Source organism: Drosophila novamexicana, unplaced genomic scaffold (assembly GCF_003285875.2).
Source record: "Drosophila novamexicana strain 15010-1031.04,08,12 unplaced genomic scaffold, DnovRS2.1 tig00000193-arrow-pilon, whole genome shotgun sequence".
Classification (NCBI taxonomy): Eukaryota; Metazoa; Arthropoda; class Insecta; order Diptera; family Drosophilidae; genus Drosophila; species Drosophila novamexicana.
The window spans coordinates 9877097-9895803 of NW_020824787.1; the positions used below are offsets into that span (position 1 = coordinate 9877097).

The 18707-nt window shown below is 38.0% G+C and overlaps 2 protein-coding genes across 5 annotated transcripts; one reads left to right on the plus strand and one right to left on the minus strand.

Moving 5' to 3' along the window:
- Window positions 1–8484: 8484 nt before the first annotated feature.
- Window positions 8485–17703, minus strand: LOC115758448 (ankyrin repeat domain-containing protein 29). 4 transcript variants are annotated; one of them, XM_030699115.1, is made up of 5 exons: window positions 17428–17703; window positions 14350–14759; window positions 11695–11805; window positions 9526–9822; window positions 8485–9375 (listed from the first exon to the last, which is right to left on the minus strand). In XM_030699115.1, the coding sequence occupies exons 2-5, from the start codon at window positions 14359–14361 to the stop codon at window positions 8851–8853; spliced, it is 945 nt and encodes a 314-aa protein (XP_030554975.1). In that variant the 5' UTR covers window positions 14362–14759; window positions 17428–17703; the 3' UTR covers window positions 8485–8850. The 4 variants fall into 4 exon arrangements, with proteins under 4 accessions (XP_030554975.1, XP_030554973.1, XP_030554977.1 ...); XM_030699113.1 differs by lacking the exon at window positions 17428–17703 and adding an exon at window positions 16626–16716; XM_030699117.1 differs by lacking the exon at window positions 17428–17703 and adding an exon at window positions 16517–16573.
- A 386-nt stretch (window positions 17704–18089) lies between these two features.
- On the plus strand, window positions 18090–18674 carry LOC115758449 (40S ribosomal protein S21). Its single transcript, XM_030699118.1, has 4 exons — window positions 18090–18132; window positions 18206–18259; window positions 18351–18542; window positions 18607–18674. Exons 2-4 carry the CDS (start codon window positions 18210–18212, stop codon window positions 18614–18616), a joined length of 252 nt encoding a protein of 83 aa, XP_030554978.1. The 5' UTR covers window positions 18090–18132; window positions 18206–18209; the 3' UTR covers window positions 18617–18674.
- Window positions 18675–18707: the final 33 nt, after the last annotated feature.

Below are 18707 nucleotides of genomic sequence, written 5' to 3' on the forward strand. Positions count from 1 at the left end.
AGATAACGCCGAAACTGATGAGTTGGGGTGACAGGTTTGGCAAAATAATATTTGCAAGGCGAGAACAGATGCCCAATATTTTATTTTAACTTCCTTTAAAGAAGAAAGCAGTTGACCCGAGGTTACCATAAAATAGTTGTTTAATAAAGTGAAATGCCATAGTCATTTTCCGCATATAAAGTTGACAAAAACTGTTCAGAGTCGGCTTTGGGGTCTCAGTTTGCCGGACATTTCGAATACTCTAGCATTTTAAATGGTTGACAAACGTCACGTTTGGAACTCCGGACTTTGTGGTGTTCATTGTCCATTGCCCATCGTAAGTTGTGCGTTGTCCTTTGCCAGAAAGCATTTTTTATAGTTTATTTTCATTTTTTGTGTCAGGCGTCGCATTTAACTTCAACTGACAATGGGTCACAAAACGTCGACCATGCCACAGCGCCGGCACATGCCACAGCTACCCGTTTGCAGCCGAAATTGGCCACAAAACGTTCGTCGCCTGCTGTGCGGGCACAAAATACAAAAACTTTTTGGCAAGATGCCAGCACAAAGGAATTATTGTTAATATAGGCTGCCCGGGCACCCAGAGCTGAGCTGAGCTGGGAGCTTGGAGCTGGCAGAGCCTGACCGGGCATCGGCTTTGAATGTAATTTATTTATGCGAAATATGCCAACAATTTTGAAAATTCAACACTCCACACATTGCATGTAAGTAATTCAAATACCGCACAACATATACACTATACAATTTTTGTGTGAGTTGCTTTTGAAGGCTGAAAACCTTCTGGAAATGTTGTATGTATTAAGTTAAGTCAGAATTCGGAGTAATTTAAATAGATCTATAATTTCTGAGTTTTCATAAAAATAATATTACCATTTAGGTAATATTAAACATAAGTGTCAAAGGAGTTTGGAAAATATGTCTACCTTGACTTTTTATACTACATTAAATTTATTGTGAAAAAATCAGATAATAAAGACCTCTAAGAAACTCACTCACACAAGATCTTAGAGTCCAACCGACTCGAGATTCTGGTTTTTGTACTTCTTTCATATTAACTAGAAATAAAGCTGGTAAAGTAAATATTTTATTGTCAATTTCTTTAAGCTTTGCCATTTAACATGAACTTTATCTAACTGGTAAACCTCATGTTACAGTTAAACAACTGTTAGTTCACTTTAGCTGCTCACAAATGATATGTGATATATTTGATTGAGTGCTCCACCAACTGAATGGCAATGGGGGCAAACGGATAAGCTGTTTAGATATCAAATTTTACAAAATTGAATTCTTATTTATTTATTATTATTTTCATCTTATTTTTTTTTTATTTTCTCGATTCTTTTTTGGCGCTGTGCGGGTACAATTAAAGTTGGAGCGCAAAGAAGAGGAGCTGCCAAACAATTTGGACAGTGCTTTCAAGTTGTGTGCTTGAGGGTTTTCATTTTTTATTTTTTTTTTGTGAGTAGGGTGGGGAGGGGTGGGTTGGGTGGAGGTAGTGCTGATGTTTTTTGGCTTTCGATGGGTGAGCACAGAGCGACGCGCGTTTCCGCTGGCAGGAAATTGAATTGCACGAGCACGCGAAATTACATCATTTTGGAACCACGGTAAACAATTTCCCGTTCACCTGGCTGTGTCGTTTTTTGTGACGTCCATTTTGAGCGTAGAGTAGGGGATATTTGTAGGGGGCGCAGAAATAAAATTTGACAAGCGAAAATGTTGTTGCTAGGTTCCCACCTTGTTAACGGCAATTTGTGCGAAAATATCAATTTCACTTTTTGCATTTTTTGTTTGCAATTGCTAAAACGCAAAAAAAAAAATAGTATAAAATCTTGTACCATATCGTGCGGGCTTAACTATAGTTAGTATAGACACACACAGAGGAGGCAGAAGGAACAACATGGCGGCGCTATAAAAAATAAATGATAACAAAAAATAAAAACAGACAACAGGCAATCAAAATGTCTGCGAACTCGAACCAGACAGTGACAGACAACATATGGACAGGATAGACACACGGCAGAGGGCAGCCCAATTAGTTTAACTCGAAATTAACTTAGTTTTATAAAAAAAAAAACTTTTATTCAGGCTTTTCACACTTTATAAACTTAATTACTTAGATGCATTTGATGGGGAACGTGAGTTGAGTGGAACGAGTGGAAAGAAACATGAAAATATTTGCACCAAAAACTAATCTTTCAATTCAATCCAAGAAACAGCATAGGTAAATGTAATCCTTTTTTTTTAAATATTCTTTTATTGAGTTGAAAAAAGCTGCAGAGTTTCTCTCTGCTTCATTTTCATGTGTCTTTCCTCTTTCCTGTTTCCTGTTTCATTTTCATATGTACTTGCTGTTCATTTCCATGTTGTTTCCATTAACTTTTGAAACAGCCTCCGTTAAAAATTTTGCACATATGCTGTGCGAACTAAACTGAAACTCAGTCAATGTGCCACACCCACTTGGCAGCCCTTCTACTGCTGCTGCGCTGTTGCTTCTGCTTCTTCTTATTCCTCCTCTTTTCAACTGCTGCGACATGGCAGCTCTGTCAGTTTGAAAGGATTATTGCCACTTGCCGCTTGCGGCGAACGTTCTTAAATGTAACACGTTTGAAACAAGTTTAGATACGTGCGGCGCTCGTATCTTTTTTATACCCTGCACCCATTGAAAATTACTAATAAAAACGGGGTATGATGGTTATAGGCAAGTGTATGTTGCACACAAAAGAGGAGCTTTTCCTTCAAAGTATATACACTTAATAGATATATTTTTACAAATAGTTATGTATCTGTATAAGTAGTATATATATAATAACAAATATATACTTAAAAGTTTAACCTTTTGATTAAATTTATCTTTGAAACTATCAAAACTGGACAATCTTAGTATGTTAGTTAAGAAAGTTAAGGAATAATAGGAAAATCATGAACTTCCATCCCTCTCCACAAAACAGAAGCATTTTAAGAGGAAAGATCTTAATTTTTGGTATACGCACATATTTGAATGTGATCTTAAGACTTTAAACATTTCACAAAAGTTGTTAAGGACGTAAAATTCTGTATGTATAGAAGAAAGTTCGTTTTACAGCGCACTGCTGGGTACAGGGCATCTCCTAGTCGAGCACTCTCGACTAGAGCAAGCTTACTTGTTTGGTTTTGGTTTAGGGTCTGAGTCTGGGTCTTGGTTTGGGTCGTCGCTTCTTTGGCTATGTAAAAAGTCATCAACGGCCCAGTCGGCCAGTCAGTCAGCCAGTTGGCCAGTCCGATAGCCCGAGATAGCCAGCCGCCTGCCCGCCCGTCCGCCTGGACTAGGAAAAAACCAAATGGCTGCGACTGGTTTGACGGGATTTTGAATGGGCCCGCGGTCGCTGTTGGTCACAATTTGCCCTCACTTCGCAGTTGAACCCCAGCCGAATAGTCGTAAAAATTCGCGCAAAAAATACACAAAAAAAAGTAAACCGATAAAAAAAATAACAAAAACTGCACAACGCTCAATTGTTAAAGTTTTGCGATGCTAAAGAAAAACAAGTATGCTGTGGTCGCGTGTGTTCGACTGGAGAATACTCTGTGTCCAGCAATGCAACTGCGCTGTGCTCCTTTCTTCCCTTAGCTCAACATGATAATAAAATATTCTAAAATAACATCGGTGCTTGATATCCGATCGGTACACAATTTGTAGAGCATTAAGAAAGTTTTTGGTATACAAATCTGAGAAGGTGAAAAATGTTGTAGTTGAAGATTCCACTTTCGAACTACTACATTTGCCACAACCCAATATACCCTGTTTTTTCTATGCCTACAGGGTAAATAATGCGAACAGCCAAGCTTCTAAAGTTTCAGCCCTGCCTTGGCAACGAGTGAGAGATTGATTAAAGACGCCAAAGTCATTCATCATGCGATTCACAGCATGACAATAGGAAAAAATACGAAACTGAGCTGTATAAAACAAAAATTCAACTAGAAACTAGTTATAAAATAATTGGAGGCACCAAATTAACAAAATAATTAATAAATTGCAATAGAGTAAGTTCGTTAGATAGTTTGTGTTTCTGCTAAGGAACATGTGGAAAAATAAAAATAAAAATATACCCTATGAATTTTTGCCCAATGCAGCTGTTGCTTACTTGAGATTTCTCAATACTCTACTAAAAGAATATTCGAAGACTATAAAACTTTCAAAGCCTGTCGGTTTTTGTTTAAATGCCAGTAATATAGGGTATTCATAGTTTGCGAAAAGAAATCTTAGCCATAATTAAGTGCGTTTTAAAGCTGTTGACCAACACTGGCACTGGAAAATCGCATGAATGTTGTTGTACTTAAATTTTACGACTCACCTTTAAATGAATTCCGGCTTTGCCCGTGTTGTGTGTGTTTGTGCATTTGTGTGGGTGTCTGGATGTCTGTGTGTGTGTGTGTGTGTGGCTGCTGCTAAAAGATGTTCTTGCTGTTGTTGTTGTTGGGCATCCTGGCGGCCATTTTGTACTTATGAAGCAGCTGAGGCTTTAAGTCTACAATTTGTCCAAATTCACATCTTTGCTATTTTGCTGTTTTTTTTTTACGATTCAAGATAACGGGTTTTATTTTATCACTTTAGCTGCATTGTTTTTTTTTTATTGATTTACTAGCACTTTTTTTTTGGGGGGGCTAAGCTGTATTTGGTCGCGGGTTCGGCTGCGGGTTCGCTATAAATCAAGTTTTCTTAAAGCTTTTCGAAAGGCCCCACGCACTAACAAGAGGAAAAAAACAGCCGAACAGCAAATAGTTGAGAAATGAAATAAAATAGAAAAAACAAGAAACAAATTAAAGTGTAATGTAAAAAAGCAGTTAAACCACTTGGCTCTAGGTTGTACTCTGGTTATACACTGTTTACGAAAAACGGGTGGATCGGTGTTCGGCCATGTCCAATTGCAGCTGAATACCCAAAACTTATTTGAACAAATTTAAAGTGATTTTTCTCAACTGCAAAAATCGTTATGCTCCAGTTTTACAGTTTGAAACTCACTACAGTGGACGCTCGCTAACTAGAATTGTTCATATCATATATATGTATATTCATTTATCTTTTGGTTCTTTGGTGTGGCACACTGCAACCTTCAGAAACTCTAATACTTAAAATCACTTTTAATATCGACGGTTTCTAGTTTGCAAGCCTTCACTGTACTACCTACAGTTACAGCTAAAAAGCCACTAACACCATAATCTTGGCAATCACAGTTAAAGTAACACTAACACAATCGTCCACCTATTTTTTAGTTAGTTTTTAGACTGGGAACAGGGTATGACGCCGACGAGAACTTTCGCCTGTTGTTACTGCCGTTTCTGTTGCTGCTGCGTCTTCTGCTCGATTTGGTGTTTGTATTTTATTTGTATTTATTATATTTATGATTTGTTGTAACTGCGAAACAGCTGAATAACAGCAGCAGCAGCAACAGAGACGCTAGCGAACCTTTTGAGAGCCGGTTTCAAACAAAACGCAAACGCAGCGAAAAAACGCGAAACAAGTTGCAAAAACGTCAACGTCTGGTTGAAAGTGACGTCGGCAGCTAACTAAGCGGGGCAGCAGCTGATAGCACAGTGCGTCGCTAGAACTTGTGCAAAGGACCTGCAGCCGGGCTCTGAAAGCATCGGCAAAATGTCAACTTATGTAAAGCTTCACAAGTAACAGTGGCAGCGGCAGAGACGACGGCAGCAGCAGCGACTGCAAAAAGAAGAAAAAAATTGTTTTCCGGCATGTGCTACTGCACATATACATATGTGCGCACGAGCGAGATGGCAGCAATGCAATTACTGCCCAAATTCTAAGTAACAGCCTATGCATGCTTATGTGTGTGTTGGCGCCTGCGCTGCGCCTGCACAGCTGAGAAGCTTCTGCTGCGACCGCACGCGCTGTTGCTAGGGGCCCGACTGCAAAAGCTCAGCTGTTTTGTGCTGTTACAACAAAGAGGTGGGGGATGGGGCGACTGCCTGGAATTTCTATTTAGCTTGGCAACCCAGAAGTAACGGTCTTCTGGGCCAACGGTTTTTCCGATTGATTGCAGCAAATCGAAATATGTAAAACAAACGCAATGAAAACAGGTTCGCAGCAGAGCACAGTGTGACGAAAGCTGCAAAATGCGTGTACTGTAAAAGACCTTGCCAAAGGATGCCCACAGTAAATAGCAAACATATTTTGCAGGGTATACCCTCCCCTCTCGTAATAGTCAGTCAACAAATGCAGTACATTTTCGCAAAAGTTCTCTCTGAGAGCGCTCTATCACTGTGTCTCTTTCCTTGGTGTTGTTCTTGCGCTCGCATACCACAGTGCAAACCTGTTTTATTGTTTAAAGCATTTTCGCCGCCCGCCTGCCACACTAAGAACACTTGCCACCAAAATGTTCCGTTTCACAACATTTTTTTTTTTGTTATTTTTTGTTGTTTGTTTTTATGTTTTTTGATTATGTTGCTGCTTCTGCTTCTTTGCTTTTGGAGCTGCCGCTACCGTTTTGGCTGCTATTGTTGTTGCTGTTGCTTTTAAAAAATTCAACGACACGCGACTACACCTACACATACACATTCATGCACGCACGACGCGCTCGCTCACTCGCACATACACACTCACACGAAATGGGAAAAAATAACACGAGAGCCGACAACGGTCTCCACGTCCGCGCGCTATAGTGAGAAAAAACGAACTGAACGCTGAAATCCGTTTGCAGCCGTTCGAAGCTCTTTGGTATTGGCAACATGTTGGGCAGACAGTTTCATCAAATTTACCCACAACAACAAGCAACTCCTTAGCATTACGGAGTTGTAATCCGTATCGCACAAATTTTGTAAATTTATAATTAGTTTTTGTTTATTTGAATTAAGTTTCCTTTTCTATTAAAGACAACTTGGGTTTTTGCTGCGCATTTTCAGCAACTTTTAAAGCGAACCTCTCACCTCTCTGACAATAACTGCGCATAATTGCACGATGCACTCAAAACTATGGTGATCGCATAGTGCAGCTAAAACTGTTTGGGAACACATGTGCATCGCGAACAGCTCAAATGTGTTTGCCTTGCAGACAATGTTTGCTGTAACTATTATCTTATCTATTGCATTGCACAATTTGTAATTAAATAATATTATATGTAAATTATTTGTTTATACTTGTAAAACACTTGGCGAATATGTAAAACAGAGCGCGCGCAGACCTACACCTTCGATAGTTGTGTCTGTACTAAGCGTGGGTGTGTGAATTTGCTTGCATCAACGAAGTAGCTTAACGAAGAGCCAGCCTAACAGCACGTCAAGTTAACAGTTTCGTTAGGTATCTAACAGAATGTTATTGCTAAACGTTGGCACAGCACCGTTAAAATTTAAATATTAGAGGCAAAATGAGTGTGTGATAATTTACCATTTAATGTACACGAGCATAAAACAATAAAGAAAAACGACACAAACATTTGTTATAATTAATAGCTAATTAAGACAAAATATGTATATTAGGATAAGACAAAAAGGCGAATAAAAATAAAGCACTTGTTAACAATTGCTTAGGGTTACGTGAATGCATAAATAGATAAATATTTATAAATAAATAAATATATATAGATGTATATATACATTTATTTATAAATAAAGGACGACACGGGGTCCATGTTAACAGGCTTTCATAGCATGTATATTTATATGGTAAGTATGAGCTATTTGCTAAAGTTAATCGTAATCGTAAATTCAAATACAAGCTCCAAGTGGTTGTAAGTAAATACATATATTATAATGATATAATATCCGGGTATTTAAATATATATATATATATTTATATATCGGTGATATAGCCTTTGCTCAGCATGGGCTTTTATTTATATACTTTTATTTTGGATCTTTAGGTTGTTTTTCTCCTCTAATTTGATTGCACTATACAACAAAATGAAACAGTTTCTTGTGTCACAGAGCTCCTAACCGTATGGATTTCGTAAGATCTCTAGGGTAAGCTATGCTGAGAATTATTGCGAAACGTATGTACAATATGAAAAATTACACATAAATTTAAATATTTCCGTTTTCCATACAACTGACAGCATATACGGAATGTCCTAATAACATAAGATTAAACATATTGTTTACTTTTGCTGACAGTCAGGATTACAGTTAAATATAAGATGGGTCAAGTCGAGAGGGACCGACGAGTAAATACCCCGTACCCAGCTCTGCTATCATCAGCTCCACTTTATAACAAATACATTCTTTTATGACTTATGTGATTATTGTCCGATTTTAATCAAATGGAGTGTTTAAACATGATATTTGAATGTGTGCATATACAAAAAATTATGACTAAACCATCTCAATTTGGGGGGATGGATTGATACAAAAAGTAAAATATTCTTGATCCCAGTGTACTGCGTGACAAACTAAATAACAAATTTGATGCCTCTAGACTTTGTTTTCTCAGAGAAATGCTCAAAAATCTTGCAGTTAATCGATTCAAAAAAATCGTAGTTGTTAAAAACGAAATGTTTAACATGTTTATACTATATATACAAATTGTTGTTTCTATAGACAGACAGACAGCATAAATATGCATACTTTCTGGACCTTCCACCCGTTACGTACAGTGGGTACAGGGTATTATTGCATGGTAACATTTGAAATTTACAAAATAGCTTATTTACGCGAAAAAAAAAAAAACAAAAAAAATTATAGTTTCTGACTTCTTATAGGATCGTCTAATCAGAGAAGTTCTGCTCGCATAGCTTGAACTCTGTGGCCACTTAAAAATTGCTGTTTCACAGTTCTAATCATAAGATAAGTGAATAAATAATCCAACATATTGTGCAGAAAAGGTACTTTGAAGGGATTCAATTTGGTCATATTCCATTCGGGTCGACTTTACGTTGACAATCGCATGTTGGCCAGAGCCAATGTATTGCGTTCAATTAGCGACCGCATCCGCTCTCGCAGATACTCACAAATGGAGCTATAGTTCTCATGATGCGCCAGCTCCATGGCCGTCAGACCATCCTGGTTCTTGAGCAGCACATCGCTGCCAGCGGCCACCAGTTGCTTGCAGACGGTCATGTGGCCAAACATGGCGGCCGCATGCAGGGCCGTTTCCCCATTGGGCAGCAGGCCCAAATTGGGGCGATATTTTAGCAGCACCGTGACAACTGAAGCGTGACCCTTGTGGGCGGCCTTGAAGAGTGGCGTCGCACCATCACAGCGCACCGTGTCCACATTGGCGCCATTCTGCAACAGCACCTTGCAGATGTGATCGTGGCCCATTTGGGCGGCTATCCAGAGTGGGGTCGCTCCATCGATGCGTTTAATGTCCATCGATGCATGCGCCAGGATGAGCAACGACAAAACCGTTCGATGACCATTTTGGGCCGCTATAAAAGCGGGCGTGGCACGATCCTGCAAAAGAATCAAATATTAAAAGTCAATTCGTATGAAGTAGAAAGAGAGCATAGTGCGGGTTATCGAAGATGCAACATGAGAGTATGCAATTTTGTTGTTTCCCTAGATGAACACTCAGATGCCCGTTTGGCAAGTGTATAAACGCACCTTCATGCAGGCATTCACATCGGCCCCACAGTCCAACAGCTCTCTGATAATCTTCACATGCCCGCCTTGGGCGGCCACAAAGAGGGGCGTGCCGCCATCCAAGGAGGGCGTGTCGACCTTGGCGCGCGCCTTCAGCAATATTCGCACCACATCCAAATGGCCGCCCTGGGCGGCAAAGAACAGCGCCGTGGTGCCCGTCGATCGGCGCGAGTTCAGATCAGCGCCCTGCTCCAGCAGCTCCAACACGCAATGGATGTGCCCACCAGCTGCAGCCAGTATCAGGGGCGTGGTGCCGTCCTATAAAGAGCAAAAGAAACCCAGTCGATCAGAACAAGATGAGAAGTAGATAAGTTTGTGCGAATCGCATTATTGATTTCTCTCCAAATTTGTTTAAAAGCAAACCCTGTCAAAACTGGGTAATACCCACTATTGAATAATATATTTTAAGCGTACCCTGTACTGTCAATTAAGACAATAATAAAAGATTGTAGAGATATGGTTTATAAAAATGACATCATAAATACGCGACTTTATAGCCCGATATTACATAAACTTGTTTAAACAGTAAGCTGAGTCGTTAAAGCATGAAGTCATTCGCAAAATATTACAACATTTGTGAAGTTAATAAATAAATACAAATGAATTTTCAGCTTAAAGACAAGTTAACACGTTGTTTACAAAATTGCGCACCAATTGGCAAATATGTTAAGTCGAAAAGCGAGAGAAAAAAAAAAACGAAATTAAATTAAAATTAAATTTCACTTGAGGCTCAGCGAAGCGCGCTCAAAAGTCAGCTGCATGAGCTGGACACAAATACCGATGCATAGCCTGGCCAGTTGGCCATATTCTCGATTTGGCCTCAAGCAGCACACAAGGGCACCCCACATTCCCCGTTGCAGCTACGTGACTGTGCCACCCCAAGGGGCAAGCACACAGCAGTTGCCGTTTGGTCAGAGATTTCTGATTTTCGCTCCGATTTCGCTCGCTCAGCTGCACGCATGCAAATCAACACGAAACGAAACAAAACATAGCAATTACGAGGGGTCCGACTATGATATACCCTGGCAGTACACAAATTCATTTAATTAATGAATTTTCATGTCTTTAGCTTAATTGATTTAAAATTCTTATGGCTTTATATTTGGCTTGAAATTACATTTAGCGATTTTCAAGAAACTATGAGAAGGAGAAAAGATAAAACACCTGATCAGTATTATGGTACATTATAGTTAAATAGATACTGCCCTTTGCCTGTTGCATGCCTTGGGGGCAAGACCATTAAGCCCACTTCCAATTAGTACAGGGTATAACAAAAAGAAACGAAACATTTTGAATTTCGCTTTGACTGGTGAAAACTAATCGCAATTGCAGTTGAATTCATTGGACGCTCAATTAAACAATTCAACCAGCTGGCAATGTTTTATCACTATCATTTTAGCATTTACGATAATGATACAGCAATTATATAATTATAAACTGCTTATTGAATCAAAGAGATTTTCGACTTTGCTTTGAATTCTTAAGAAATCACCTATTGAAGTCTCTTCTGTATATCTCTTCTGTATACTATCACGTGGAGATATTTAATTTATCAGACCTTATAATATATATATATGTATATATATATATATAATGCCTATTTAGGAGTATATTTGCCAAGGCTCTAAAGCAAATTTGAACAAATACTTATCATATACCTCTAAGATCAACAAAGCACCTATTGAAGTCTTTTCCGACTATATCTATATCCGACTATATCCCGTTGAGCTATTAAAATTACAAAACATTAGCTTTATTATATTTATACTCTGTGTGATTAGCCCTCACATAATGGCTTATAACTCTCACACACCTCTAAAGGCATTACAAGTATTACAGGTATTACACAAATTTTAGCAAGATAATTTGGAATCTTTCTCATATTTATAAATAATTTCAGTAACATATCGAAATTTGATGCCGAGTTATAACTGCCTTTAAGGCTGTCTCAGCTTTATTCCTAACTGATATCTGTACCACATTTCAACTCCATCAGCTTCCCTCTCAATTTTCAAGTAGGATGCCTCTTAACTTGCCTGAATTATAAAATGTTCTGTGAGCAGCTGCAACCAGCTGATTGTTCGTAGTAGTTTTATTAATAACAAAGACAACTTTGAGCATATCACTCACCTCATCCTTGCAGTCCACGTGCACTTTGCCGGTATCGAGCACACGGCGCATCTCCACAACGTCGCCGCGCAGCGCTGCCAGATGCAACATCACATCGGAGGGCGTTTCCTTCTGTAAAAGTTGTTGAACAAAATGTAATGTAAACAAATTAATTAACAAGTTAAACTTTGGCAGCTGTCAAAAGCGAGACGCCACTTGACTAATAGCTCCGGAGTTTGAGTTCGAGTTTGGGGAGAGATCCGACACCCACACACACAGCATTTGTTGTGCTCGCGGACGTCAATCTTAAGTAACATTAATGAAGGAAATTAGTTTCTACTCGCTCCACACGGCAAATTATAGCAATTAGTGCCCAGAGGGGCAGCTAAGGAGAAAAAATACAAAAGCGCTGGGACTGAAAAACTTGAACAGCGGATGTGGATGCATTTTTACAATGCTTTGCGGACGCTTTGACAACAGACGATATATGAGTGTTAACCCCTAGCTGGACGCATTGTATACATAAGCCAAGGGTGTCAGGTGATTGGGAGGCAGAGACCAGAGAGATGATTACTTAAATGTGAAAAATAAATAAATTTAAAAATAGTTCTTAGAAGAGTATGGGAAACATCATCAAAGAAGCTGTTATTATAGAAAATTCTGATATCTTTAAAGAGAATTAAATGTTATTAAGGATTTGTAGATATTTAATTAAGCACCTGTGTTTCAACTTTTATGAGTTTGTAATTATTTAAATTTTATATTTGTTTAATAAGATTAAAATATTTTGAAAATCAACTTTAAACTTATTTAAGGCAAATGGACACAACAGTAATTGAAATATTTATTTTTTAAATAAATGATTGAATGTCTTTCTTATTTGGAGTAGAATAGTTAAAGAAAACACTTCTTTCACTTTCACAAATTATTTTGACAAGCTAAGCTCTTGTACTAGTTCAAATGACAAAAAGCTTACTCTGCTAAGTTTTGCGTAATTTTTAAAGAGCTGTGCCTAGTTCAACCAGCAGGCACACTTGAGGGTTAAAGAGCACTCAACTGCGCCGAGTGATGGGGTCATCTGTGTACAAACGGTTTTCAGAGGAAATAAACGTACAATAAATATTTGAACTATTCAAATAGACACTGGAACTGGGAGAAGACTGTCAACTCGTGAGTTAATGAAGCGCATTAAGTGAGGGGCTACTCGCACCTGTTGAAAGACAACAAAAGCGACACGAAGTAGCCCCCCAACATGACATCACTCAAGTTGCCACAGTGTGGCAACAACAATGCAAATGCTGACATAATAATGATGATGCGGCTGCTGCTGCTGATGATGATGATGATGATTATAATATTTATAGACAAACTGAAATGTCAGCAGGCAGCCGCAGCAAGAGCCACAGCATCAGGTGAGAAGCACTTGTAAGCCTTCAGACAAACGCTAGACACGGCGCTTGCAACACGCTTGTGCCACACACTCTTGTGGCAAGTGCAAATGCTAACAATAGTCGTCTTTCGACTTGATATTTGTGCAATCGCATCCATAGTCAAGTGTCCACTTGAGCTGCTTTGGAATATATATTCTCTCGCTCTATCAGCATGCCTAATGCGATATTATCATGCCAAAAGCCAAAGTATAAACGACAAAGAGCGAAAAACAACAGGTAGAAATGTTGCATTCGGACTTAACCGACTGCACAATACTCTTCAAAAAAGCATAGGGCAAGCTGTGGAGGGATGTGTTTTGCTTAGTAGAGGTCATGACATCGACATGAAGAGGTCAGAATGCCAAATATAAGGACTCTTAACTCTAAAGCAATGGGGGACATTCATTTGCCTAGTTTGTCGAGTACTTCGATTCGCCTAAAATCAAATTCAAGTTTCAGTACTTTTTCTCAGACATACAAATGGGCATTGCTGTAAATCATCATGCTCTCTTACACTTTATGAAGAGAGCTTAACAATAAGTTCTCAAATATTTACTATATATAGTATATTCTTGGCTAATGCATGACGGCGATCTTTGTCTTCGCGCGAGTTAAAAAAAAGTGTGAGTAATTTATCTTGTTCAGCTACACTCAAGTAGATCAAATAAACGCAGTGTAGATATGATGAAAATAGAAGTTAACTCACGTCTTTTCAGAAAATATGTTAAATATTAAGAAAATATTTTAAATATTAAGAAAATATTTTAAATATTAAGAAAATATTTTAAATATTAAGAAAATATATAAAAAATTCACATGCTAAATCTTTTTTTTTGAGACGAGGTCAATGAGAGGAAGCTGCCTTAGCCTGTGTCATAATAATATCTACAAATTATAAGCTTGGAAAATATATTTATATATATACATATATATATTTATATATATATATATTTATATATATATATATATATTTATATATCTTATATTTATAAGCGAAGGGGTTTTTTGACTGATTTTTTTGTTTATAGAAGCTAATAATCTGTTATATATTTGTGCTCTTTAATTCTTATCTCAATCCAGTCGAATAAGCTTACCTTCTATTGGTTTAAATAATATATTATCGCTGCGCGTTCAAGAGGTAATGCTTATATCTTTTCCCACCCCGCACTCTCCCCTAGACAAGCTGCCCAAATGGGTAATGTCTAAGCAGCTTGCCGGTAATCAACTTTATATAGGTCAAACTCACCTTTAGTGACATGTTTTGATTGCTTAGCTCTGTGCTGTCTCCACTCGTTCCCGCTCCTTCTCTTACTCTCTCTCTCTCTTTTGGTTTGGTGGCAGTTGCAGTTGCACCTGCTTACAGGCCCGTTACCATTGACCGATTTACAAAGTGTAACTCAGCCGGCTCCAGCTCCAGCTTCAGCTCCAGGTCGAGCACCAGAAAACAGCACCAACAACTTCAACTTCTAGTAACAGTAATAGCGCAGCAACAACAATAGTAACAGTAACTACAACAACGGGCAAGTGGCACCAATCAAATCACAACAACAGCAGCAACAATAACAGAGATCATCATCGAGGAACCAACGAAACGTCCGTCCAATTGTCCAACCGACCGACCCACCGACCAGTTCCAAAGTATCCCAAGTCGAAGCGCTGCAAAATAAAAAGCAAACCGAGTCACGGAGCATATCAGAATTAAGTTGCATAGACAGCTGGGATTAGAAGTCGGGGCATTGGGAGTTACGAGCGAGGAGTTTGGCTGTTTGTCGGGTCGACAGGTTTCCCAAGCAACTAACCAATTAGAATGCAAAACAAAAAACTAAAAGCAAAGCAAAGAAAAAGTTTCAATGCAATTGCAAACAAGAGCGCAATTTAATATTGTTTCAAAGAAAGGGATATAATTATAGTGGCTCCTACATAATCATAGAGCCAGCTAGTGTGCAAAGAGTAGCTGGTGAATTTGTAAGAATCAAAGTTTAATGCACTTCGAAGAAGATTTAAATTAAAGAGGAGCTTTTATAACAACAGGCTAAGATTAGGTTGTAAACGTTGCTTTGTTGCTTTGATTATCTTTGCCTTATAACGATAAAAAATGTGCTTTAATTTAAAGAAAACTCCAATATAGTACGACCCGAGGCCCCAAGATTCGAGCTGCAGTTATAGTAGTCTTGTAGGTCCTTGGAGCCGAAGTGTTCAATATGCGAGTGACTACTGTACACGTTTGATAACATTACACATTCATACTAAATGAACATCAGTTAGTTTCTTGGTTTCCTTAGGATAGTTAAATGCTCTGCAATTATCTATTTTTTTTACTGTCATGCAATTCCATTTGATTTTGCATGTTGCGAGCAATTATTGTTATTTTCCTTTGAATTTTATAATTTTCCCAATTGATGTCGATACGCCCCGACAAATGACAGGTGGGCGGGGTCAACGGGCCTAAAAGGCCAGGCAATAGACTTTTACTTTGCTCGTAGCTTTATTTATTGCATTTCATGCAGACCACATTTTGGTATTTTTTTTTTTTTTTTCTCTCTTGATGTTTTTTACGAGCATCATCAGCGTCTCGTTGGCTGTGTTCCCTTTCAACTTTTGACCTAGAAAGTGCTTTACTTAAACTTTTCTACATGTACTCTAGACGTCATCAACAACATGCGGCACAGCAGGCACGCATTTTGGTGCTGACATCACATTTTTTTCAAACATATTTTCTTTTATTTTTCGTCTACTTTTCATTTGCTGGCATTTGAGAATTATTTTGAAGGCTCTAACGGCAAATGTGGGCTCAGTTTAATTACTTTTTACTAGACGCTTTGTTAGTTTTGTTTTGATATTAATTAAAAGCAATGCTTTCTCATTTCGCTCTAGCTTGTATTTCCCCCAGTTTAGAATGTGATTTACCGGACTAGTTTTGTTTATCTATACGACAATTATATACGTTAATCTATTTCTAGAGGTAATTCGTAGCTTGCCTTGGTTTACCTAAGGTTCTAGATCAAATACTTGAGATAAGTATTAAATATGATAAATGTTTTGTGTTGCCAGCTCTTAATGGCAATACAATTTTTTACGCTATCAATAACTATGGCAATAATTTTAGTTTTACTTGGCCATTATCATTCAATTTTCGATATAATCAATATAAACATTTTATTGCCTAATGGCACACCACATATGTTTTTTCTTTTTATGAAACCTATTCAATTTTATGCATAATCATTTAATGTTATTAAAATGTCTTTTTTCTTGAATTGGCTTCACTTTCATTTTGGTTAATAATGCCTGGGCAGCAACTATTTATTGCATATGCTTCTGTTGTTGTGGGATTTTGTATATCGTTTAAAAATAGCAGCTCACGTTAGACAAAACACTCAACAAATGATCTCATTTTCAGCGCATAAATTTACATTTTCTGTTTTTACAATATGCAAAAATCACACACAGGCGCCAAAGGTCAAGAGGCTGTCAGCCGGCGCTTTATGAAGTCTGTTCAAGAAATTTACGACTGCAACGTACTGAGAGCACATAAAAGAAAACCACGCCGCAAAGCTTTTGGCAGAGCAACCAACGTGAGGCAACCGAACGCGTTGAAAGTTGAAAGTCAACTGAGAAGCCAAGCCAAATAGTTGGACAACAGAACCTGCTGCGCTGTGGAATACACGAATCTAAAATTGGTTTTAGCCTTATAAAGCTAAGCAGAATAATAATATGTGTAGCTGGCTTCTTATTTAGTATATTATTAATTAGGAGTTAAGTTGTGGTAAATATGATATTGAAGTAACGGCAAATCTGGCCAATTCAAAGATCTCACGCTTTATTATGTTAACAGGCCATGTTATGTTACTGTTAATGCTGATCGAGTGTTATGTTGTGTTGAATAGAAACTGTTAAACCTTTTTTTTCGATTTAACGGAACAAATATTTAGCTGAACAGCAATAAGACGCTTATCGGTTGCTTATTCTAAAATACATTTTTCTTATGCACCAGCTGCGTTAATATTATAAAAAAAATGTTTTATAAAGTTTCCGCATTATCCAACTACTACAAACAACGGTACAATAATGTGTATATTAAAATACTTTCGCCCAGTGCACAATATGAACTGCAAATACAAGCCAGTCAGACGCGTTAATCCGTAATAATAACAAACTCACACAGTCAAACACCTTCACACACCCACACACACATGCACATAAAAATACACACACAGTTGGCGCAAGTAAAAAAGTCCTGCGGAAGTCCCATTGACGGAAAATCGGCGCTGACACCGGATCAAGGACGCCGACGCCACAGCCTCTGTCCAAAATCAATACTCACATTCAAAGTAACCACAGAGCGCGTTCACTTATATTCAATTTATTATGAGCACACACTTTTACCACTAATTTAACTATTTGCGTCTATTATATTCTATGGATATAGGACTACGGGTTAACAGCTACCGACTTTGCAATGGGCGCTAAGGCCGTGAAAGCTCCGGCGCCAAAATTGATGCAATGCAGCACTAGTCTTTCACATTGCCAAACGACTAATAAATATTTATGAACGGTTTTCGAACAATCGATATATTCGATAAGAAGCATCGATACATTTAGCGCAACAAGCGACAAAACATCGCAAACTATTAAATAAAATAAATATAAATCCAGTCCGCATATTAGAATGCGCCGTGATTAAATTCTTACAAATTGTTTAATGTATAAAACCACTGTTGAAATTGCTTGCGACTTGTTAATATTAAATTAAAATATTTAAATGAAGGCAACTGAACAGCAGATGTTAAGAAAATAATAAAATTACATTTAAAAGATGAGGAAAATCGATGAATATTAAATTATATTTTAACAAATTCAAATAAATTTTTTTTAATATACAAATTGTTTATGTTTCTATTGCACAGAAGAGCATTTACAGATATATCGATATTTTGTTGCAACCCTATAGCGCAGCCAACTTCACTCTTTCTCTTTTTAGCCTCCATTGACGAGTGTTGGTTCGCTAATTTGTAAATTATTACAAAATGTATGTAAAAATACGTTTATGCATATGAAAACGCACACAAAATACTGATAAAATGTTATATTTTTTATTACAGCATAATGGAGAACGACGCCGGTGAGAATGTTGATTTGTACGTGCCCCGCAAATGGTAGGTGTTGAACACGTGTTTCGCGGCTCGCCCGGGCCGTCAGTGCAGCAGCTGAATTTACAATTCGATAACCATTATTGTTTGTTTGCAGCTCGGCATCGAACAGAATCATCCACGCTAAGGATCACGCCTCCGTGCAATTGAGCATTGTTGTTGTGGATCCCGAGACCGGTCGCCAAACCGATGGCACCAAGACCTATGCCATCTGCGGTGAGATCCGTCGCATGGGCGAGTCCGACGATTGCATTGTGCGTCTGGCCAAGAAGGATGGCCTCATTACCAAGTGAGTTATTCCTATATATTTCACCAATAGCATCAAATCATTAAATCTGGTTTTTGTTTTGCAGGAACTTTTAAATAAATTGTACACAACAAGAATTGGTAATAAAGTGAATTCCTTTTGTATTTAACGTAAGGTCCACTTATTTTGTGTTTTCTTTTGAACCGA